Raw genomic sequence first — 25,606 nt, 5'->3', positions numbered from 1 at the left:
TACGTTTGAATTGCTTACCGATATCGACATGGTTATGTTTATTGAACGGGGTATACACGGTGGTCTAAGTCAATGCTCCAACAGATATGCGCATGCTAATAACAAGTACATGCAGTCATATGATTCATCGAAACCATCGTCGTACCTTATGTACTTCGATGTAAATAATTTGTATGGATGGGCAATGTGTCAACCATTGCCTTATGCCGATTTTCGATGGGTCGAAGACATTTCAAACTTTGACGTTAACGCGATCGCTCCGGATTCGCTCACAGGTTATATTCTCGAGGTTGATCTAGAGTACCCACAAAATAAACACAACACACACATTGACCTACCGTTCTGTCCGACGCGCGACAAGCCGCCCGGCAAGCGGGACGATAAGCTCCTCACGACGCTATATGACAAGAAGCGTTACGTCATACATTATCGCAACCTGCAGCAGTGTACACGTCACGGTCTTCGTATCGTAAAGATACATCGCGTATTACAATTTACTCAATCCGCATGGCTCCGCGATTACATCGAACTCAATACAAAATTTAGAACACAAGCGAAAAATGATTTTGAAAAAAATTTGTACAAATTGATGAACAACGCAGTATTCGGCAAAACTATGGAAAACGTTCGAAATCATGTAGATGTAAAATTATTGACAAAGTGGGACGGACGATACGGTGCGGAAGCGATGATCGCGAAACCAAATTTCCATAGCAGGAGCGTCTTTTCGGAAAATTTAATCGCCGTTGAATTACGTAAACTAGAATTAAAATTTAACAAACCAATCTATGTTGGTATGTGTATACTCGATATATCAAAAGTGTGTCTGTACGAATTTCACTATGAGTACATGTCACCGCTCTATCGTGAAAGATGTCGGATAATGTACACCGACACCGACAGTTTAATATATCACATCGAGTGCAACGATGTGTATGAGAACACGAAACGCGATATCGCTAGATTCGATACGAGCGATTATCCAATTGACAACGCGTACGGTATAGCGCATGCAAACAAGAAGGTGCCAGGCTTGATGAAAGACGAGAATAACGGCGCGATAATGTCCGAATTCGTCGGGCTTAGAGCAAAAATGTACGCGGTGAGGGTGGACGGCAAAAAAGACACTAAAAAAGCAAAAGGTGTCAAAAGTAATGTCGTAGCGCGTAGTATAACATTCGACGATTATACGCGATGCCTGAATGAAGAGATTGAAATGACACGTCAACAGTCATGTATTAGATCGAAATTGCATGAAGGGTATACCATCCGCGAGACAAAAATTGCTCTAAGTCCGTACGACGATAAGCGGTATATTATACCTGATTCGACCGACACATTACCATGGGGACATTACCAGATACCCTTATAAAATATAATGTAGTATAATGTGTGTGTGTGTGTGTGTGTGTGTATGATATATTGTTATGTAACATATGTGTAATATATTGTAACGATTAAAGGAAAGGATGTATTAATAAAGATTTTGTATTTCATATATTTCATGTATATTTTATATATTTTATACGTTGTACATATTATATTTTTCTTAAAATAAATAGTCTATATGAATTAAATCACATTGTCCTTATGTATCCAAGAATTGTGTGAATTGTCAAATCCCAGCCATTTCACGTAAACCTCGTCACCCCTCCTGCGCAGTACTTTCTCCACAAGATACACGTCCGGATAATTCGCGCGATGCAACTCATACTCGTAAAACGCTCCAGCGACAGATGTTTTGCGATAGTCCTCGAGTAGATAGCTTACGGGATTAGTACGCTGCACTTTAACAATCTTAAAAACCTCCGTCGTCCAATTTGGCGTGTAACCCTTCTCGAAAAGTTTCTTGTACTTTCTAACGCGTACCGAGTCACCTACTTTGAATTTCGCCGGAGCGGCAATCTTTATGTTACTATATACCGTTTTTAAAAGTTTATCAGCGATCGCGGGGGTGACGTCGGCGGGTCGCATGCCGATTGTTCGGTGCTTGCGCGCGTTGTAATCCGATACGAGTCGCGGCAACGCGTCGATCCACTTGTAAATTCCATTCAGCGTAAACATCTTCCACATGTCGTTCTTTAGCGTACGATTGAATCGCTCGACGACCGATGCCATCATTACCGAATATGTAGAATAATGATTGATGTTATGTTTCCGTATAAGCCGTTGCACGTCAGCGTTGTAAAATTCCTTCCCCATATCAGTTTGCATGTTTTTCGGGCATCTCTTGCTATCTCGAATTATTTCGGCGATAGCGTCAGCCGTCTCGCTTCCACCTTTACTCTTGAGTGGTACGGCCCACGCGTACTTGCTCAACACATCGATGATGGTGAGTATGTAGTGATAACCTTTGTTGAAACGAGAGTACGGACGCATCTCGACGATGTCGGCTTGCCACAGATCATCATATCCTCGCACTATGACATGTCTTCGGGGAAAATTTTTTCTCGCCGGCGCGTACATTTCGTTCACCAACTGCCGTCTCTCCAAACTATGTTGTTTCATCGCTTCGTCGGTTTTTCCCGATCGTCGTTTACTGTTGCTTGTTTTATCGCTCATTTCCGTTACTGACCCGTTCCTGAGCCGCTCGTAGCCGTTCTTGAGCCGTTCGTAGCCGTTCTTGACCCGTTCTTGAGCCGTTCGTAGTCGTTCTTGAGCCGTTCGTAGCCGTTACTGACCCGTTCGTAGCCGTTCTTGAGCCGTTCGTAGCCGTTCTTGACCCGTTCTTGAGCCGTTCGTAGTCGTTCTTGACCCGTTCTTGAGTCGTTCATAGCCGTTCTTGCGTTGTTTACTTCCGTTCTTGACCCATTCGAAAATCGTTCTTGATTCGTTCGCAGCCTTGTTCACAGTCGTTTCTAACCCGTTCGTAGCCGTTCCTGACCCGTTCGCAACCGTTCCTGACCCGTTCGCAGCCGTTCCTGAGTTGATAGTAGCCTTGTATGTAGCCTTTAATGACTTGTTCGTAGCCTCGTTCGCAGCCCTGCTTGAGTTGTTCGTACCCTTGTTCGCAGCTGTTGCTAGGCCGTTCACTACCACTACCACTCATTGTAGTTAGATAGCAGTTCGATAATCCTTCGTAGCCGTTCGATAATTGTTCGTAGCCGTTCGATAACCCTTCGTAGATGTTTGATAACGGTTCGATAGCCGCTCCTAACCCGTTCACTGCTGCTCATTCAGGTTGATAGTCGTTTTTGAGTTAGCATTAGCTGTACGTTGAAGTTCGTTTATCGCAGTCTGTACTGCTCGCACGTCCTTCTCGAACGAAGTCAGCTTCTCATCTGATTCTTTCTGTTGATTCATCAATCTTTTAACGCAGGATTCCACATACAGTTTGTTGACAGCATCAGTGTCAGCTTCAGGTTGCGCTACACGACGAATCTTGCGCGATCTTGCATCATAGTCTGTAGCGACACGACACAGAGCGTTTCCGCGCACATAACTTCTCACCAATCTATCCCAATGATCGCTTGTGCCAGTTGCATCATTTCTCCGTTCTAATAATCCAAATTTGTTGATAGGCATTTTTCGATGCGAATGACGCCGATCGACTGATTAGTTTTGCCGAGACTCCGTTTAATTTATAATAATGCCTGCTTCGCGAAGTTCCTCGATGATCGACAGGATCTCATTGTCGTGAGCGTTGTGGCCAGCTCGGCGCGAAGCATCGAGCAATCGTACCCGATCCACTAGCTCGTTGGGGTCGTCCCAGTGCACGTAATCAATTTTATTGTCGGTTAGCGTCATCGCTTGAGGCATGAATACACCCTTTCCAGATTTTTTCTTTTCAATTGACATCAACGGTGCGATTATTTGTTTGTATTTGTATCCCCTGTTGCTCCGTAATTGACCTTGCGCATCATATTTGCGTTTATGCGCGTTCGTCGCCAATAATATGCTCTTGTATTTTTGCATATCGTCTTCCGTGTAAATAACATCATCGGGAATCCTCTTGAAGACTAGCTCGTATAATCCAGGTGTACCAATGTACCTTACTTTGTCTATAATTATAGAGTCATATTTATCCATGTCGAATTGTTTGTTACCGAGCAACATTCCATCCTTTTCGAAATAAACACCATATACGTGATCAATCTCATTTTTTTTATCACCACCGAGGAGAGCACCCATATATTTTTGTCCCAGTGGTCCGAAGTGCTCTCGCAACATTTCTTGACCTTCCGACGTTTGTAACGTGTTTCGAACGGATGTTTCAAGTGAATTGCTTGTGGTTTCGAAAACATTTTCGTTTGCGAGTGATTCGGGTATTGTAAATGGAAGGATTCTCGTTGTCGCGGACTGTGTAGAGGTGGACGGTGTAGAGCTTATCGGTGGTTCATCCAGTAAAAATCCGTCCGATGTACGTGATGTCGATGAGCGATTTGTGTTTGGTCGTTTTCGCTTTTTCGGTGTCGCATCTTCCTCCTCCTCGTACCGCTTAACAGCGGGTAACGTTTTAATTTTCACGTCAGCTTTATTCTCAGGTTCGTTTTTCACTGCGATCAAGCTCGCGTTGTCGACAATCTTTTGTAGTGGTTCGATAATAGGTTTAAAGTGAGTCTTGACTGCAATATCGTCATCGATCTTACCAGTCTTTAAAGCACGATGTTTCTTACGGATCGATTCGCTCGTTTTCGCAATTTCCTTCGCAATCTTTTCACGCTCGCGAATGTTATGGTTATCAGCCATGTCTGCAGAGTGTTCGCGTTTCACTCTTCTCGACAGAATATCGGCAGCGACTAATCGTTTTGCAGTATCGCAAACTCGTTAAATCCTTTTCTGTATCGCCCGTTTGTAAGCAAGCTGTCCTTGTCTATCACTAGGAATCCATACTTTTGTTGCCAACAAATACGACATAATTTACTGAAATCTTCATACGACATGTCGGTATTCACATGATCGTTGTACACGTGTTTCAAGTTGGTATCGTCCTGTTTAAACAAGATCAGTAAGTTCGCGTTGTCGCGTATAAGATGTTTTGGTATTCTCGCGTACGTCTGACAGAGATAGAAGCAATCAACGTTCGATTGGCGTCCCATTGAAAAGTACTCTCTTATCGTATCTTGCTTGTCACACGCCACGTCATCAAAGATGAAAATCGAGTTTGGACATGCCTCGCTCGGTGGAATGACGTCACTGTTATTGGAGAATGTAAAGTAGCCGATTTCTTCGATCGACGTCAACAAATTCTCCAGATACCGATATTTTGGCTGTTGCAGCGACTTTGAGTACACGTACACGTTTTCGAAGCAAACACCGTGCGGGCTTTCTATCAAACTAATCAAGACGTTAGTTTTACCGCAATTCGAGGGGCCGCATACGATCGCGTGTATAGTAGTCGGCAACATCGTACCATGTCTGCGCATCTCCGCGTTGTCCCCCGCCGAGCGTAATCTGTCGTCGCAATTCGTCACGCGTATCGTCAAAGGTTGTCGCACGAATCTCATTTTCTCACTCCCCGATTGAATCGAACGCTTGCCTATTTATAGTTGCGCGGAACCACGAATCGCTCAGTAACGAAAAAATGTTTGTTCTGCTAACAAGTGCCTCCGATATTCACGGTTTAAGCGCCGAACAGCTGCAATTTGTGCCAAAAGCAGTTTTACTGCAATGTGAAAATCACATCCACTACGTGTGGGACAAGCTTCCGGAACACATAAAGGCGGATCCAGAGATTCAGGCCTGTCGCCGCTGTTTCGAACATTACAATCGACCGTGGCAGCGAACGCACATCGACGGTCCAGCGCCGATGATAAAGGATTGCAGCGAATGTCAGCGAAAAAAATAGGTAGAGGACTATTAAATCACGCAATAAACGCACTTCCAATCGAATTCCATATCCCCGGCTATCAGTTTTGTGGTCCGGGCACGCGGCTACAAAAGCGATTAGCCAGAGGCGATCGAGGTATCAACCCATTGGACACGGCGTGCCGTGAACACGATATTGCGTACTCTCGGAGCAACGATCTCACCGAGAGACACGTGGCGGATAAGGTACTCGCCGACAAAGCGCGAACTCGTATCATTGCGAGAGATTCGACTCTCGATGAAAGAGCCGCCGCCACAGCTGTCTGGGCAGCGATGAAAACCAAGACGAAGCTCGGTATGGGCCTGAAGACAAAGAAAAAGACGACGAAGAAACGGATACTTCCGGTATCGAAACGCGGTGGCATATTGCCAATTCTACCAATGTTGGGCGCGCTTGGATCCATGATTGGTGGAGCGGCTGGTGTAGCAAAGATGGTGAACGATGGAAAAGCTGCACAACGTCAGTTGCAAGAGATGCTACGTCACAATCGCGCCATGGAAGGTCACGGATTGTATCTCGCTCCATACAAACGTGGACGAGGAGTTTCAACGAGGAAAAAGGGGGAAAAAAACGTCAAAGAGACGCTAAAAATGCCAAAGGGCGAAACTACTAATATACAATTGCTGCAACTGGCAAAACGTATGCGCATTCCATACTTTAGAGGTGTTTTCATGCGTGATTCGCTACCGATCGGTGGTATATATCAAAACGAGAGCAGCATCATAAATTTGGATAACGCTAAAGGATCGGGTACTCATTGGGTGGCGTACGCAAAGAGGGGGAATCGCGCTATATATTTCGACAGTTTTGGCAATCTTCGACCACCGAATGAATTGGTGCAATATTTCGGGCGGAACGTGACAAAGGTACAGTACAATCACACACCTGTTCAAACTTATGATCAGAGCATCTGTGGACAATTGTGTTTACAGTTTCTCCGAACGGTCGATACACGTGAATTTAAAGACGGACATTACATTATTTAACTCAGTATTCGTTAAACAGTTTTGCCGATATGTCTATGACATTCACGCTGACTGGAAAGAGTAGCGTCCTCGTGGCAAACTACTTTCCCGCCATAGATTTGAGCGACGATGAATACGAACTCGGTCTAGCGGATTTTGAGACTTATCACACGATATCGAACGTGAATTCCTCGAATAATAAATTTTACTTTGGCAAAGATGACGCGGAAATTACGATTCCCGAGGGATCGTACGAGCTGCAAGCGATACATGAGTTTTTGAAACATGCAATTTCACGAAAACGTCCGCGACACGCTGTTCGTGATGACGATAAAAAACACATTGACAATGGCGATTTTGAAGATGAAGAATACCCGATAGTGCTCCGCGCTAATTACAATACGATGAGGAGCGAGATCAAATGCGCCTACAGAATGAATTTTAACAAGTCTAACAACATTGGATCGCTGCTGGGATTCTCGAACCGTATACTGCAGCCGCGAAAATGGTACGAGTCGGACATGCCGATTAACATTATCAACGTGAACATTATCCGCGTAGAGTGTAACGTGACCGCGGGCGCATACAGCAACGGCAAACTCGTTCGATACATAAATTTTCACCGAGGGTACCACCAGGATATAAGATATCGGAAACACCGGGTCACATCATTTACTTGCCGATCATCGCGCGGAGCATTACGGATTTAACGTTACGCGTTGTCGACCAGGACAGATTGCTCGATTTTCGAGGAGAAGAGATCACCATTAGATTGCACGTACGACGATGACAGCGATAACGTACGTGTGCGGCGTAGGAGATGCTTGTGTTGAACGGATCGAAAGACACGAGAGATAACACAATCTTTACGGAGCCAGCGACAACAACAACAACAACGTCGACATTCGCTAATATCCAATCATCCGGTTGCGCCAAGAAAAAGAAACTGAACGCATCAAACGTTGTGTTTTTACAATCTTTGTGATTCGCGGTGCGAAATATCTGAACAATGACCGACATCCTCAACATCGGGGAAGAGCCAATCTTCGACGATCGCATCATCAAAATTGAGACTCACACGTACAATCCGTTCGCCAACACCACGTTCGGACACAGTGATGAGATAAGAATACCCATACAACAACAGGATCTGTATACGTTGCCGTTTGACAGTTTTCTATACATCGAAGGAGAATTAAGGATAAATAGACCAGCCGAAGGATTTGATGTGATACTGGGAAATAATTGCGTCGCATTCATGTTTGATGAGATTCGATATGAACTCGATGGTGTGGAGATTGATCGCAACAGAAACGTGGGAATAACAAGTTTGCTCAAAAACTATGTAACGATATCATCCGATAGAAGCGTGATTATGAGAAACGCCAGCTGGAGTGATCCGACTACTGTGAATGGAAACTTCAATTTTTGCGTGCCGCTCTACATGTTATTGGGATTTTGCGAGGATTACAGACGAGTGGTGATTAACGCTCGTCACGTGTTGATCTTAATACGATCGCGCAACGACAACAATTGTCTGGTTGGAGATTCGACGCTGGAGCCTGTGATCAACATATTCAAGATACAATGGCGAATGCCACATGTATTGTTGAGCGAGATTAAGAAGCTGTCTATGCTGCGCGCTCTGGAAAGCGGACGCTACCTCAGCATGGGTTTTCGCTCGTGGGATCTGTATGAGTTTCCGCTATTGCAGCGTACAACCAAGCATTCGTGGGCCATTAAAACCGCGACTCAGCTGGAGAAACCACGTTATCTTTGCTCTGCAGACAGGCCGGAAGAATGTCATGTCTGAGGATATGTGTCGATTCGACGATTGCGAATTGACCAACGTGAAACTCTATCTGAACTCGGAATGTTATCCGTACGACGACATGAATCTGGACTTCGATAAAAACAGATGGTCGATTCTGTACGACACGTATGCGCGTTTCTGCAAAAACTATTACGGATACGAGTATCTCGAGCCGAGTCTCACCGTCTCAATGTTTCTACGTAACGGCCCATTCGTAATCATTGATTGTTCTCGACAAATCGAATCGATCAAGAGCGCAACCGTGGATGTGAGATTGGAATTTGAGTGTAAGGAAAACGTGCCGATGAATACCTCTGCATACTGTCTCATCATACATGATCGCGTGATCCAGTACAACCCGTTGACCAACGTTGTGCGCAAAATCACCTAAATGCACCAACAATTTAGAGAGGGGAAAGCATAGCAGAATATAAATCAAAGTGTTATGAGATGGTTGTCATTCTTCTTTTTAAACTGATACATCGAAGAGAGAGATTTCGTCATGTCCGTACCAACGTTTGTGGATCTACAGGGGTTTATCCTCAATAAACAATTCATTGTAAAGGAAGCGGCAATCCTGAGAAAAGGATTTATTTTATCACATTATTTTTTCGCATGTCCTGTACCATGGGATGTGCTCATAAAATCGGAGAGACACCAAGCCTCATGGTTGACTCGAAATCATCATGGATTACGATGGAATGATGGAAACGTTCCATATAGCATGGCTCAGCGTTTGATTACAACAACTATCGTTGGTGGACCACATGAAGAAGAAGAAGAATCCATTCTCGTATATGTAAAAGGACTTGAAAAGCGAGAATGGTTAGCCGATATATTGGATGATGCGGGAAACGGTTTCATTATTGAGACCTTGGATGCTGATTACGACGATATCGAGTCTCTAAATAATCTAGATGTTAAAAACACTATGCGATGTGGAAAACATGTTAAGAATTGCGCATTATAAAATGTATTCAAAATATTTAACTGGTGGTCGCAACGCCAGAAAGAATTGCAAGATTTGGAAAGATAAAATATTTAAACATTAATGTGTTTTATCTTTTATTCCCCTTCCCTAATCCTTTCCTCACGAATCGTTTCTAAGAATTCTTTTTATCCGAGCGCCGTTTCCCCTTCTCCTAAATTTCATAGCGCCAATAGTATTCTAGAATCTCCCACCACATTTACCCCACTACTTTTAAAAATTGTGTCTTGTACAACACTCGATTAATTTCTTTATACGATCAGTGTCGCGTTAACCGTTCGTACTGGTGGTTTCACTTTAATAACGTAGAAAAAAATGTACTCCACCGAAAGAAGCAGCGGCTCCGGCAGACATGTGAATAATTACATACCGAATTGTAATGAAACTCCATCGTTTGAAAACAAATGCGACAAGTAAGTTTAACTTTTTCTATTTTTATGTCTTTATATTTTTTACAAATTGTTTTATTTTTAAACTAATTTCATTTTTACAGCTTTTCATTAAAGCCTCATGCGGTTCGTATACTATGCAAACGATATGCATTGACAGCTACGGGATTTAAATTCCTCGAAATTGGTATCAAAGTGGATCCACCGAGTTACGTGGAAATCGCCATAGGAGATCATCGAGGAAAGGAACTGATACTATCTCTCGAAGCGTGGAAGGGACTCTACGAGCAACGTTACAATATTCAGAATCTGCTTCGAAACGACTCTAAAGATGCCTACAGTTTTATAAGCCTTGGACCACTAACAGTGCGAGTTCGTACGATTAACGATGTCAAGTTAATAAGTCTTGAATCTTCAAATATATGCATGATGATGATCGAATCGACGTTACACCGCATGTTCGATCTCGATCCATGCATCGATGTAACTTTTGACCGATTAGTTAAAATTACCAATACAGTCGATATCAAGTTTACGCAATTTTCAAATATCGTGTCCATTGTAAAGGATAATAAAGAAGTATTAAATGTAATACACGCTAGCGACGCCTTCAACAAGCATCAGCTCATCGATTGTGAGCTAGCAGCTTTAGTTTTTAGTTCATAATATGTAGGAAAAAAATATGTAAGAAAAAAATATGTAAAAGAATAAAAGAGTTTTTAAGTTTAAATTATGATGTAATTTCTTTGCACGCATTTCCAATCTCCATCTTTCTCCCACCCGTAAGCAGTCCCAGCTCTTATACGTATAGCTCCTCAATAATTGCGTGGTCCTTGCGGGGGATGACGTCATGCGGGGAAGGGGGATCGCGAAGCTAGGGACCGAGAGGCTAGGGATCGCGAGACTAGGGACCGAGAGGCTAGGGATCGCGAGGCTAGGGACCGAGAGGCTAGGGATCGCGAGGCTAGGGACCGAGAGGCTAGGGATCGCGAGGCTAGGGACCGAGAGGCTAGGGACTGCTAGAGAGATAGCGCTTAGGAGAGAAAGAGAGAGCGCGAGGTGAACGCGAGAGAAAGAGCGAGAGGCGCACGCGAGAGATGACGCAGTAAGGGAAAAGAACAGGAATTTTTAAAATGAATATATTAATTTAATATCAATTATTTTTAATTATGAATAAATGTGTATTATACATTTGTGTGTGTTTGTGTGTATGTGTGTTTAAAAGAATATAAATGGATATAAATGTATATAAATGTATAAATGTGAATATATAAATGAATATAAAGATATGAATATAATGATAAGAATATAAAGATAAGAATATAAAGATAAGAATATAAATGAATATTATAATATATATATATATATATAAATTGTCGGTGGTGGAGGTGGCTACGGTGGAACCGACGATGGTGGAGCGGCGGCGGATTGATGCGAGGCGGTGAGGCGGCCGGGCAGCTGTGCCGACGATGGTGGGGGTGGCAAGGTCGCAAGCGATGGTGCGACCGGGTAGGGCTTCTTCTACAACAAATTATATATTAAATATATTATTATTTACATATTAATATTTTAATTTATTATAAGAAAGACACGTACCAATTCCAATCTTCATCCTCTGGATATATATGGCTCCTCCCCAAACATTGGTCTCATGTTGAAGCGATCCTCATAATCGAAATGATCATTGTTTTGTTCGGGGAGGTCACCCCACAACCAATCATGAAATTCGCGATCCACCCGCCGCCAATACCTCACATCTCTCCTTCTTTCTATATTCACAAAACCATCAATTTGAACGTCAGACATCATATAGCTCTGGAAAAAATATTAATATCATTAATAATTAATAAAAACAACATAAGTAAATTAAATTAAAAACAAAAATTAAATAAATTAAAATAAAAAAAAAAAAATTAATATATATGTATATAATAATAAGCCTTACCGGGATTGCGAAGAGGCAGAATCAGTGTTGTTCCATTTGAAGGATTTCCTTCATTTGGAAGGTTTTTGGGTGTTTTGGAAGGTGGAAGGAAGGTTTTTTAAAAAATGATGAAATTAAAGGTTTTTGGTATATTTTCAAAGAGAAAGAGAGAGCAATATGCCAGAGTAAAGTTTGCCATCATAATCAAATCCAACTACGATAATATCGCTAATATGAACAACATTATATTTTTAAATCGCGCGCTACCAACCCTCGCGGCTTCTACTGTTTACCGCTAGAAGGCGCGAGAAGTGTGTTTCTAACCAAACCCACCTCTTCGTTATTTTCCAGCTGTTCCGTTGGCTATTCTGTTTTCTGTTTGCTTATTCAGTTGACTTTTACTTGCTGATTCGAGATTCTCAATTGGCTATTGGCTGCCTGTTTTCGGTACATTGATTTGAACTTATTTCATAGACGGTTCGTCATTGATCAACAATAACACGGACAGAAAAAAAACATTCTTCTCAAGCCAAATTCCGATCTAAAGCCTCAAGATGTAAGTCCACGTTCTGTAATCTTAATTTATTCCCATAATTAATTTTATTAAAGTTCATTGTTGACAATAATTTGGAATTTTCTGTAACATATTTCAATCGATCTATTGTTTATAATGACACATCAATTATATTAAATATTTTTATTCCATTGAAAATGATATATTACAGAGAATTATAAATTATTATCAGCAATAGACTTCAATAAAATTATTTTTAATGTGGCATTTCCACAACTTCACTTATTTAGTTTTCCAAAATATTACAAATTTTCAATAAACTACATCGACAAATATTTTAGTTTTAACGCTGAAGTATATTGAATGCCTACTCATGTGTCTAATTATAATATTATTCTCAACGGGTTACAAAATTCTTAAATATATGTCTCTTTCTATATATTATATAGAAAACATTGATAATTCTAATGGATATACTACTTTTTAGACAATTAAGATGAGTGACGAAACTGACGAAGATAATCCAAATGTCCCAGATATTCCGACGAAGAAATTTAAGTTGGCAACATCGTCTATTTCTTGTCATACAAAGAGCAAGAAAAAAAATGATCCTACAATTATTATAATGAAAAACGATACTGCAAAGGGTATGACTATCCAATATTCTCCGTCGACTGTTCGCCGCGCACGAAAATTTCAGCAGTCGTGGATCCAAGAACCGGTCTTTAAAGGATGGGTTCGAGAAGTTAAGGGCGAAACAAGTAAAGCATATTGTTCAGCATGCTCCAGTACTATTAATTTAATTAGTGGCAAACACGATTTGGAGTGTCATTCACGTACGAGAAAACATGAAAAAGCTATAAATGCTATTAAACAAACGTCATCTCTAGAAGCGTTATTTGCAGCATCTCCTTCGAACATACTTCGTCTGAACGAGATGCAAAACATAAAAAAAGCTGAGATTCATATAGCCTCTATATTCGCGATTCATCCTCTTGCATTTCAATTGATCGATCACATTTTACCAGTTTTTCAGCAGCATAAAGATGTTCTAGATAAAGTAACTTTAGGTCGAAAAAAATGTACTAACATCGTTAAAAATATCATCTGTGCTGAGGAGACAGAAAAACTCGTTTCGATTTTAAAGATGACACCCTTTTCCATTCTCGTCGATGAAAGTACATCCATACAAAATGGAAAATATCTTTGCTTATTAGTGAGATATTTCTGTCCGCAAAGTAAAAGGATACATGTCAAGCTCCTTGAATTTATCCACTTAGATTCAAAAGACTGTTCAGCAGAAGCTCTATTTACGAGAGTCGAAAAATCTATAACTGATAAATGATTGTCTATGCAGTTCATAATAGGTCTCGGAGTTGATAATGCTAGTGTTATGATAGGAGTGCGAAATTCTCTCTTCAGTAGACTACGCAAGCGAAATCCTGAAATAGTTTTAATACGATGTATTTATCACTCAGCCCACATAGTCGCCGGGCACTCAGGTAAAGCCCTTCCAAAAGAAGTGGAAATGCTCTTACGTAATATAATTACATACGTCACCAGTAGTCCGAAGCGATCGGCTTTGTTAGAAGAGTTCCAAGAGTTTTGTGGAGAGGAAAAAAATCGCCTGTTAAAACCTGCAACTACGAGATGGCTGTCACTGCAACAGTGTATTGTCAGAGTCTTGCAACATTGGAACTCATTGACGCTTTTTTTTATCGATGCAGTTACCGAAGATGAATTAGAGATAGCGAAAGACATTCTCCGAAAGTTACAATGTCCTATAATAAAGGGATATATGTATTTTCTTAAATACGTGTTGAATGTGTTCAACACCTTCAATGCATTATTTCAATCGTCGAAAATGCTCATTCCTGTATTGCAAGAGGAAAGCATAAAAATTATTAAAAGTATATGTCAGAATTATATTAGCCCAGAAATACTTTCTCGATCGATTTATGAAATTGACGAATTTAATTCGAATTACTATTTGCCATATGACAAAATGTTCATCGGCAATGAATGTAAAGAACAACTGAAATTAATACGGCATCAACATCAAGTCACAGAGGTTTATCAAAACATACGTCAATTTTATATATTAGCAACGTCCGAGTTGAAAAAGCGTCTTCCCCATAATGACCCTTTGTTTAAGGAACTGCAATTTTTAAAACCATCTGTTGCTTTAACAGCCAAGGGTCGATACAGCAGATATCGAGAATGCCAAAGTTATTTAATACATTCAGTTTAATACATTCAGACAGTTCATCAATGAAACGCTTGTTGAAGAAGAGTGGATGGCACTTTCGGTATTTTTCGAAGCAAAACATATTGATACATTATCTAAACTTCCTCTCGATGAAATGTGGCAAGCTATCTCAGAAGTGCAGGATTTCGAAGACAAGTATCGTTTTAAAAATATCGGAGCCCTAGCGAAAATTGCTCTTTCTCTTCCACACGCTAACGCCGATGCTGAACGAATTTTCTCGTGGATGGTCGATTTTATAACTAAAAAGCGTAATCTTCTCGGGGCTGATACGATAAATAGTATTTTGGTAACAAAGTCCTCATTTCATCAAGAAAAAATCTGCTGTACAGATTTTATAGTAACAAAAAATCACTTAGATCTCCACAATCACACGAATACTCGTTGAAATTCATTGTCTGCTATCTATACAACGTAAATATGTAGCGTACCACGATTATATTTAAAATAGTATATAGGTACTGTGATGCATTCCTTTAGTATAGAATCTATTAATAGTTGCGATAAATTAAAGATTGTTTATGTTTCAAAGGTTTATTAGTCCTTAAAGTCATTATAAGTTTGAATAATCTAATCATACCAAAGTTCATACCAAAAAGAAAATAATAAATGTATTTATTCTATGGCTTTCGGCTGCGTGTTTAATGTTGAGCACCATTTTCCTATATTTATCCTCTCCCTTCACTTCTTAAATAATTTAGTTTCATATCTGAATATTGGACAAGTACAACTTATTTCTAGAAGGAAAATTTATTTTATATTTAAAAATAAAAATATAAATAACAAAGAGAAAACATTCTATCATATTAAATATTAGATGATATGTACAAAATCTATATATTCTTCAGTCATTTTATTTTGATCTGTACATTCTTACATACATTCTTTAATACATTGACCTTTACCAATTCTAGATTAAATACAAAATAATCATTTTTACAAAAGTTCTTTTTTGCAACAAAAAATTATCGAAAAGGATATAATCGTTAAAAATATATTTAAGGATATAATCGTTAAAAATATATTTAAATATATTTAAAGGTTGTTGAAAGTTTTAAGAAAAAAAGATAAACTTCGAACTAGTGCAACCAGTTTAGCTAAAACGAACAGACCTTATTTTTGTATAGATATAGTTTGAATTGAAGGTTTTTTACCGCCTTGGAAGTTTTTTTGAGCATGCGCGGAAGGTTTCCCCATTCGAGTATGGAACAACACTGGGCAGAATATGGCCCTTACGACACATTCGATGAACCGTCTTCCTTCAAACTCATCTCGAAATATATATGATGTCCCCAAGAAGGGGACATTCCGGAATAGTCCCGTAATTAGCGATTCAAAAAAGCGCCGCCCAAATATTTCTCCAATAAATTCCATTTTTTTAAAAAAACTGTTTAACACTTTATTCTAGCACTTACACTAGCACTTCGCTCGGCGACTGTTCGAGACTTTTTGATGTGGAGACAGACTCTCTCCATAAGCTTCAGCTCCATCTCAAACTTTCCACAAAGAAATACCATAGTGATAAATATCTGTTTATAAATTCGAGCTGCCTGCGCTCACTGTCATACTGTTTTGTTTATACCCTCGAAAAGGACCACGAGAGCGCTTAGAAGAGAGAGAGCGTGGAGCGTTTACTAGAGATAGCGCGCGAGAGAGATGTAGCGGCGAAGAGCGTGAGAGATGACGCGCGAGAGAAGAAAGAGATGGCTCGGCGAGGTACATGAAAGAGAAAGATAGCGCGAGAGAGATGTAGCGGCGAAGAGCGCGAGAGATGACGCGCGAGAGAAGAAAGAGATGGCTCGGCGAGGTATATGAAAGAGAAAGATAGCGCGAGGTTAGGGACCGCGAGAGAGACTTTTTTTTTTAATAGGAGGAAGGGGAGAGGACTTATTCTAAAATAAACTATATTTTTAATATTTAAAATAATGTTTATTTATAAAATGAGTATGTGTGTGTGTGTGTGTGTATATTTACAAAATGTGTGTGTGTGTGTGTAAATTTAAAAAATTTAAAATATATAATATAATATGAATATAATATAAAAATATAATAATAATAATATAATATGAATATATAAGAAAAAATACAAATAATAAGATAAGCAATATAAAATGTAAAATATAAAATGTAAAATATAATACAATAATTATAATATATAAAAATATAAAATATATAAAATATAAAATATAAAATATGAACTTTAAGTGGCTGGATAATGGTTGGGCGGCCGAATGCGAGATGCTGCGAGAAGCGGCGGCGACTGCTGGGCGGGGACTCCTGCATAACAGAAAATGTTATTAAGAATTTATAATTAATAGATAATTTGATTTATATTTAATTTAATTTATAACTTACATGATAATCTCAGCCTTTTGACGTCAGATTTATTGGACGCATAAATATTAGTCCACCCAATGGAACATCTTCCAAAAAATGCCATGATGAAGCTTGCGCTTTTTTGGAGGACAATATAGGGGATATGTCATAAAACACGAATGCTTGCAAGAACAGGCATTCAATGTTTCCTTTTCACGATCTCGTAAAAACTGATGCAACGATTTTGCATTAGGACTTCGTTGACCAATTTCACGATTTTTTAACAACTTCACTACCGAAGTTACTGGCTCAACTTTATATCTTAATACCTTTTCACGCTCCATTTCAACGTTTGATATATCATCAACGTCTGATATATCATCAATCAGTATCATCTCATCATCATTCACCACATCATCATCATCAACCACATCTTCTCTATCCATCACAACTTCTCTAACCATTTTACATTCAAGACTATCAGAAACTTTATGACACGACACATATTATAATGTTGCTCCCCTCTTGATTTTAATGCCCAAGGTTGTTTATTGGTAGCATTGCATCGCAGTCCCACGTGTTCCCCATTGTCTATTAGAATTTTCACTTTAAGTGTCCCAGCATAATCTCCCAAAGTTTATTGTGTGCAAATAGGGCACATATCGCATGGAATTATTATATACAATGGATTTCTACAATTGCAGCACGATCGACTCTCCACTGCGTCGTGTAATTGAATCACATGCCGAACAGCATACATGTGTCCGAAGTCTTGAATAGAGATCATACATGTAGTACATAGAGCTTGATCAGTACCCGTCGAATAATAAAAGTATATGGTACAAACTTTTGTACGTCCGTTTAGCGCAAGGATTTGTGAATTGTCCACTACCTTGTCGTCAATATCCGTAAGATCCTCACTGCGATCACTAATATAATTACTGTCATCCGACAGCGCGTGATCTTCGTCAGACGACTCGTCTAATATCGCTTCGAAATTATTATTTTCCATTTTTGACACATTACTGCACAATTTTTCCACACTTTTTAAAATCACGTTCTATAGAGCACTTGCACCCGCTATACTTTTTTCGACCGACGTATCTGTGCGCTTGCAAATTACGTACTATGGTTTGAAGTGGCAGCAGTCCTTATTTCGTCTAATCATTTCTTCCCCTCTTCATGATTAACGGATTGTTTAATTACATATCAGAAAGGTGATCTCCCTTCATCGCGTTATCGCTTTTGACACAGAGCGGCCGGACATCGGCGCTCATTTTTGTTTATAAAAATTCAAGCGGCCGGACATCGGCGCTCCCTAAACAATGAGAAAGAATTCCGCTTAGGGGGAGGGGAAAGGTTCCGCAAAGGCTGCCGAATATCGGCGCGTAATGCAACACGGTCTTTTACCGCGAAAAAAAAACACGTCCCGACGTGTTCATTGCGATAAGCGCGACCTCCCAAGATCCCCTCAGATGGAGGAGGGGAGGGGGAGGTACCGCGAGGGCGGCCGAATGCCGGCAAAATTATCGCAAAAGAATTCTTCCTAAACAATGAGGAAGAAACGTCATATATGGGCAGGGGAGGGGGAGGGCGGAAGTACCGCCAAAGCGCGTCGCCTTATGGGGGAGGGGTGGGGGAGGTATCGCGAGGGTGGCCGAATGTCGGCGCTCACTTTGCGGTGTTTTGTTTATAATAAAACATGTTAGATAATTCAAAGTAATACAATACGCTGTTTTGTTTATGAAAAACAATACGCGATAAGCGTCTCCCGCACAGCGATAAGCGCCCCCGCCCCGCGTGACGTCATACCCCCTCGCCCCGCGCCCCCCTCGGAGGACCCGGATTAGAACCGGCATAGTATCCCTACTTACGCCCTGGCATCGTTGTATGAATCACAAATCACAAGTACGGATCGACGACAACTGACGATGCAAGTGCCAGTAACGAGACGCTGGCAACAGACACAGCGTTGCCAGTTTCGAGACGCTGGCAACAGGCAATTACGTGTGGAGTACGCAGCTATCGAAAATTGTATATAGCTCGGCGTCTCAGTACAGAAGAGGACAAATATATTTTGTTTTCTGTCTTCTTCATACCAAGCCGGCAATGAAGACGAGAGGCACAACTGTTCACGTACGTGTGACGTGTAACAGTGTAAATGTTTTTTACAGCCTTTATGATATATATATATATATATATATATAAAATATAATATATATATATATATATATATAAAATATAATATATATATATATATATATATAATATAACATAAAAGAAAATGTAAATATAATTTTTGCAAATTGAATACCGAATTTATTTATGATTTGTACATATTTATGACTGTAATTATTTTCAATTGTACGATGACATATATAGGGTATAAACATTTTTAAAATTATTTTAATTTTACCATGTATATGTCATCTTACTATAGAAAATAATAACATTTTATAAAGTCATAAATATGTACATTTTTTATAAATTATAAATAAATTTGGTATTCAATTTGCCAATAAATTATTTTACATTTTCATTAAAAAAAATTGCAAAAGTGTGGTCTGCGTATATCAGCGCAGACACGACACGTATTCAGATGCGGGCAGTACGGAGACGTATTTTTATCCACTTGCAGGCGGTGTGGAGACGTACGCACTTGCGGTGCGGCACTCGGATTTGAACTCGAGTCATATGCGGTACATACAAGCCACCACCACCACTTAGGTTGCGTGGCCACTAATTGTACCGAGATTTATTGTATAAATACTATTATTTTTATATTTACACAACAATTCCGAAATATCGTGACTTTTTTTCAATAGTTCAACCTTTGTGTCACTTTATCTATATACGTACCACGCGATAGCAGTAGTACATACGTATCACGTAGTACGCCGAGCTATACTCTATGCGAAATAATTTGCTGCTGCCAGCGTATCCATTCTGGCATTACTGCGTGCAATGACATATATATATATATATATATATATATATTTGCGCGGGATTACCATTGTCGCGCGGTACTACGTACGTGTAAGCAGCGCGACTCGACCGTTACAACGTGTAATAACGTGTCGAATACTCTGATATATACAGTGATATTTTCAGTGATATTTTTATATTTATTATATAGTGCAGAGCTATCCACGTTTTGCACTTTTCGGCCGATTTCCGAGGCTCACCGCCTAGCGGCCCCCACTTACGCTCGAGACCTTAGCAACGCGTGGCCCGATAACCGTAACTAAGACGCGCGGAGCTCTGTCTCAGGGACGGCGCATCTGTAACGCGATGCTGTTCCGTACCCCTTAACTCAGAGCTGTCCACGTTTTGCACTTTTAATTCTAATATAAATATAATCTAATAATAAATATATATAAATATAAGTATAAAATAATAATTAATAATAAAAAATAATAATTAAAAAATCGCGATTTTAAAAAACTGAAAATATTTAGTTAAGGGGTACGGAACAGCATCGCGTTACAGATGCGCCGTCCCTGAGACAGAGCTCCGCGCGTCTTATACCCGTATTCATAGTCCTTCCTTATCTTAAGGATAGAGGAAGCCTTCATGAAGGATGTCTTGAATCTCCAAGGCTGCCTTGTTTCACAAATGTACCTCGAGTCTCCCTTCCAGAAGGAAGGAATATTTTAGGGATTTTTAGTAACTTACTGGAGGCAGCATCGTTTTATAGTGCCTGCAACTAATTTCATGTAATATGAAAATTTTTTCGTATCGTGGTGATCGTGAATCGAGTCGTGATATGCTGTGATAAATTTTGCAACAATAATGGATAAAGATAAAACTACAAACGCTCATTATACGGAGCAGGAAAAAATGCTCTTGGCGCAGCTTATTTTTGAAGAAAAAATAATAGAAAGTAAAAAAAACCGGTGCGTCAGATCTAAAAGATAAGGCGGATGCATGGGAGAGGATAACAAAAAAATATGCAAGTCAAGGTTGTACGCCTCGCACTAGCAAACAGTTAAAAAAATGTTGGGACAATATGAAACAGAAGTAAGTAATAATAATGTTTAATTGATAATTAATTAGTTTTTATATACTTTTTTCTTCCAATGTACATCCTCCTTCCATACATATGTATATTCGTATATTTATGTATAATTATATATTCGGTTTCTATTATATTTTCATATCTATTACCTTAATAATTAATTATTTTAGAAAACGAAAATTAACCACGGCAATCCGACACGAACGACTTATGACAGGTGGAGGTCCTGCGCTGGTACAGCCAAATGACCCAGTGATAGAATTCATAGATGCAACAAATGCAAATATAGATGTAGAAATTGACTGTGCATTTGACAGCACTGCAGTATTTGAGAAAGAATGTAAGCATTACATATAGTTTTTATATTTCTTTTATATTACGACAATCATTGTTGACTTTTTACTTTTAGATAATGTAAAGATGGATAGTACGATGAATTCTACGAAAAGAAAACTGATCATCGAAGTGGAAAGTGAGAAGGAAGAGGATGAAGATAATATCGATGAAGGTACTACGTATGATCAGAGCATTCCATCTACGTCTCGTAACACACTATTGGAAAAAAAGGGTACTTCAAAAATTAAAAACATAGAGGTAATGAAAAAGCTAATAAATTTGGTTAATATTAGTTATTAATATTAGTTAATATAAATTAAGAGGCCTATTCTGTAACTTTTAATGATGTTATGCATCACTGCGCAGCTTATTTGATACAAAAAAGCTGCGCAATGATACATATACATATACATATTTTGTGATTTCAATAACATTATTGAAACTGCAACGAAACAAAAGTGGAATAAAGAAATCTTTTTCAATAAATTAATGATAATGAAATATTAATGATAATTATTGATTTTCAGAGCATCCGTGACGAAAGGGAACTAAAATTTAAAAAAATACGAGAAGCAATTGAACAGCAGCGGGAACTGCATGCTAAAAAAATGAAGATTGTTGAAACAGAAGAAAAGATAGTTCTGCTAAAACTTTTAAAGGAAGAAGAGGCACTCAAACAAATAACATAACTAATAATAACTTATTTATGTATCTCAAATCAGTTCAAATTATGTTTATGTAACGTAATGTATAAACTTTAATATATTTTTGTTAAATAAATGAAATATATATAATATACAGATATATATTTTTATAATATACAGATATACATATATAAATAATAAAAAAATATAATTAGTTCGTAGCACTGTTTTAAAAAACACTGTTGTTTATTAAAAATGTCTTAAAATAAAAGCATTTCTGTGTACAAGTCCTATGCCATTTTGTTCATGATTTATGATGTCCTCAAATATATTTTCATTGAACTGTTCTTCGTTTACTTCGCCCAGATTATGTTGAATGCAGAGATTGTGCAAAACGGCAGTGGCACAAACAATAGCTACTGATGTGCTCAATTTTGTTCTTAAGCCATTATACAAACATGGAAATCGACGTTTCCAAACTCCAAACAGTTGTTCAACGATGACGCGTGTTTTCTTATGTGCAGTATTGTATCGAACTTCTGCGTCTGTCTCAGATCTTAAAACAGGCGTTAGTAGATAACTGCGGAACGCATATCCACTATCACCAAGTAGAATTCCATCTAGATGTCCCAGCTCGAAACGACAGCGCAGACCACTTCGATCAAATATTACGGCATCGTGAGTTGAACCTGGATGCCTGACAACCATGTCAAGAATTTCTCGTTGGGGTCCAGCTACAACCTATAAAAACAATAAATCATAACAATTATTAACTTATTATTAACATATTAATAATTATTTAACAAACAAAATTTGATATGCAAAATAAAACAGTTAAAAAAATATACTTGTACATTCAGAGAAAACCATCCTTTTCGATTCCGAAATACCTCTCCATTATTCCCTCCAGGATTTGCAATGCGTATATGAGTGCAATCGATACATTCTATTACGGATGGAAAGTTGGCCACCTCATAAAATTTATTTTTATTACTCCGACGTTTTTCTTCGGTGGAAAAATTGATATAAACACCTACGTATGATGCTAAAATTCTGGAAACTCATGCAACAATTCTCGATACGGATGCTTGGCTGTATCCTCGCAAGTCTCCATTAACAATCTGCAATTAAAACAACATAAATGAAATAATATTAAATAATATAAAAATTATCTATTTATTTATCACAGTGTTAGAACACAATTTACAAACCTGAAAGCTGCTCGTTGCATAAAAACGCAATGTAATTAAAAATTGCATCAACGGAGAAATCGGCAGTCCACGATTATTCAATCGTCTCAACGGAGCACTTACTAGAGGTAATAAGATCTCGATCATAGCTCCTTTGCTAAATCTGTATCTTTTTCGAAAAGGAACATCTTCGAAAAATTCCACGGGATTTTCCCAATCACGTATGTACTTTTTCGGAAGCCGCCATACAATCCGATCCTCTGGATTTTCATCCTCAAATCCATCATCAGAATCACTTAAAAATTCGTTGTTCATTATCTTTTTTTCTTTAATATCTTTCAATCTGAAAACGACACTGCAAGTAACATTCCACGATTGAAATGTGAGGTTATGTTTGGTTACATTCTGCGAATCTCCTCCTCAAGGAAGCTCATGACCTGCCTTGAGATAAGGGAGCCAATAAGGTTCCTTGTTCGGTTAAGGAAGGTTTATGAAACTTGAAACAAGGAATAAGGAATCCTTATTCCTCAAGGAAGGACTATGAATACGGGTATTAGTTACGGTTATCGGGCCACGCGTTGCTAAGGTCTCGAGCGTAAGTGGGTGCCGCTAGGCAGTGAGCCTCGGAAATCGGCCGAAAAGTGCAAAACGTGGACAGCTCTGATATAGTGTATAATGGGAGCAAACAGAAATAGACGCTTGCCTCTCTCTGCTCGCAGATTGTGTAGAAAGGGAGTATGCTTTAAAAGGTTAGTAATGTCATAATATCATAATTGATTCAGAATTACTGTTACATACAGCACAAATACACATTATATATCTGTTTATTATGCACATAAATGTATATAACAAATAGATGGATAAAGAGAAAAATGAAGAAAAAGAGATAAGAGAAGAGAAAGAAATATAGAAAGAGAGCGAGCATTTTTATAAACATTGATAAGCAATATGTTATTACGGCTGTGTATTCTCTGTATTCTCATGTCGCGATGTAAGGAGAAAATCATCTCCGAGACGATTCACACGTCGTCCCGGAGATGATTTTTCTAACACAACAAATGACATGACATCGCGGCATAGAAAACGAGAATACAGGGTCGTAACAATATATACATACATACGTATATATATTGTTTTATAATATCTTTATAATATAAAGAGGCTAGAGAGCTTATATTCACTATCTTTCCCTTTTTTCTCTTCTTTTCTTCAGCTTTCTGTATCTGTTCATTTATTCATTATGTACACTGACGGGCAGGAATGGTATCCGGAGATAGATGTGTGAATGCATGTATGACAACCGAAAGTCATACGCACACATTCATAGCGCGAAAATACGTGTCGCGTGATATGGAAAGAATTTTATGAGCATTTCTCTGATTGATATTCATCACAATAAAAAATAAATATCTATCATAATAAAATTAAAATATAATAATATATATGATAATATTTATCATAAAAAAATAATATTTATTACAATAAAATATAAAATATGTTTGATTAGTTTTACTAAACTATACATAGTAAAAATTAATCAAACACATTTTATATTTTATTATGATAGATATTTATTTTTTATTGTGATAAATATCAATCAGAGAAATGCTCATAAAATTCTTTCCATATGTCCATATCATATTGTTCCATATCATTGTGTGCGTATGACTTTTGGTTGTCATACACGCATTCACACATCTATCACCGTAAACCATTCTTGCCGGTCAGTGTACATGTATGTATATAAGAAATAGATATATATATAATTAGTGTTTATTTGTACTGTTTATAATAATGTTTTATATACAATATATATATATATATATATATATATATATATATTGTTATGTCCGTGAAACGTGCGAGTCACGTTACGTCCCTAAATCCGTCAGAGATCATCGAGTCTTCCGTGAGATTGAGGAGCATCGCGTTGTCAAGGCGTCGCTGAGGATTGTTTTCAACAGCTGTCTTTTGGAGAGTCTGAGTTCCGCGGCTGTCACGAGCGGACGCATTCGGTTCTCGTTCCGATTATATCCGAATTTCCCCTAATTGTTCTTCTCTTATTATTACCTTTATAATAAAGGTCTTTTCCTTTCCTTAATACGAGTACATTTATTTCGCGTGCGTGAGTGAACGGTTTGCGCGTCGCGATCGGAAGTGATCTTTCGCGGAAATAGTTCCGCGGACGTAACAATATATATACATACATATATATATATATATATATATATATATATATACACACATATACGATGTTCAGCGAAACGGTCCGTACGATTTTTGAAATGTTTCCAACAGTTTAGAAAAAAATTTAGATTGTAAAAATTAATCTGTTTTACGGAAGCTATTACAACAATAAAAAATGACAAAAATTTTTTTAATAAAAAAAATAAATGTTGCATTTTTTTAAATAAAATCATATTTTTTTTATAAA

The 25,606-nt window shown here is 38.5% G+C and overlaps 2 protein-coding genes and 1 long non-coding RNA gene across 3 annotated transcripts; 2 read left to right on the top strand and 1 right to left on the bottom strand.

The window, feature by feature from the left end:
- Positions 1-796: 796 nt before the first annotated feature.
- On the top strand, positions 797-1,372 carry LOC145938274 (uncharacterized). Its single transcript, XM_083041765.1, has one exon. It carries the CDS (start codon positions 797-799, stop codon positions 1,370-1,372), a length of 576 nt encoding a protein of 191 aa, XP_082897891.1.
- Positions 1,373-3,576: 2,204 nt separating this feature from the next.
- On the bottom strand, positions 3,577-4,689 carry LOC145938273 (uncharacterized). Its single transcript, XM_083041764.1, has one exon. It carries the CDS (start codon positions 4,687-4,689, stop codon positions 3,577-3,579), a length of 1,113 nt encoding a protein of 370 aa, XP_082897890.1.
- A 16,025-nt stretch (positions 4,690-20,714) lies between these two features.
- On the top strand, positions 20,715-23,723 carry LOC145938587 (uncharacterized). Its single transcript, XR_014425725.1, has 4 exons — positions 20,715-21,004; positions 21,173-21,342; positions 21,412-21,510; positions 23,598-23,723. It is a non-coding gene; the product is annotated as an uncharacterized LOC145938587 (long non-coding RNA).
- The last annotated feature ends 1,883 nt before the right edge of the window (positions 23,724-25,606 follow it).

This window comes from Prenolepis imparis, unplaced genomic scaffold (genome assembly GCF_030444845.1).
Source record: "Prenolepis imparis isolate NDT839.2.m4 unplaced genomic scaffold, iyPreImpa1.0 SCAF_7, whole genome shotgun sequence".
Taxonomy (NCBI): Eukaryota; Metazoa; Arthropoda; class Insecta; order Hymenoptera; family Formicidae; genus Prenolepis; species Prenolepis imparis.
The sequence above is the reverse complement of the archived record's forward strand: the minus strand, read 5'-3'. Positions and strand labels throughout refer to the sequence as shown.

Excerpts from the sequence above, each read along its gene's own strand:
- LOC145938274 (XM_083041765.1), top strand. The coding sequence starts at position 797 with ATGTGTATACTCGATATATCAAAAGTGTGTCTGTACGAATTTCACTAT.
- LOC145938273 (XM_083041764.1), bottom strand. The coding sequence starts at position 4,689 with ATGGCTGATAACCATAACATTCGCGAGCGTGAAAAGATTGCGAAGGAA.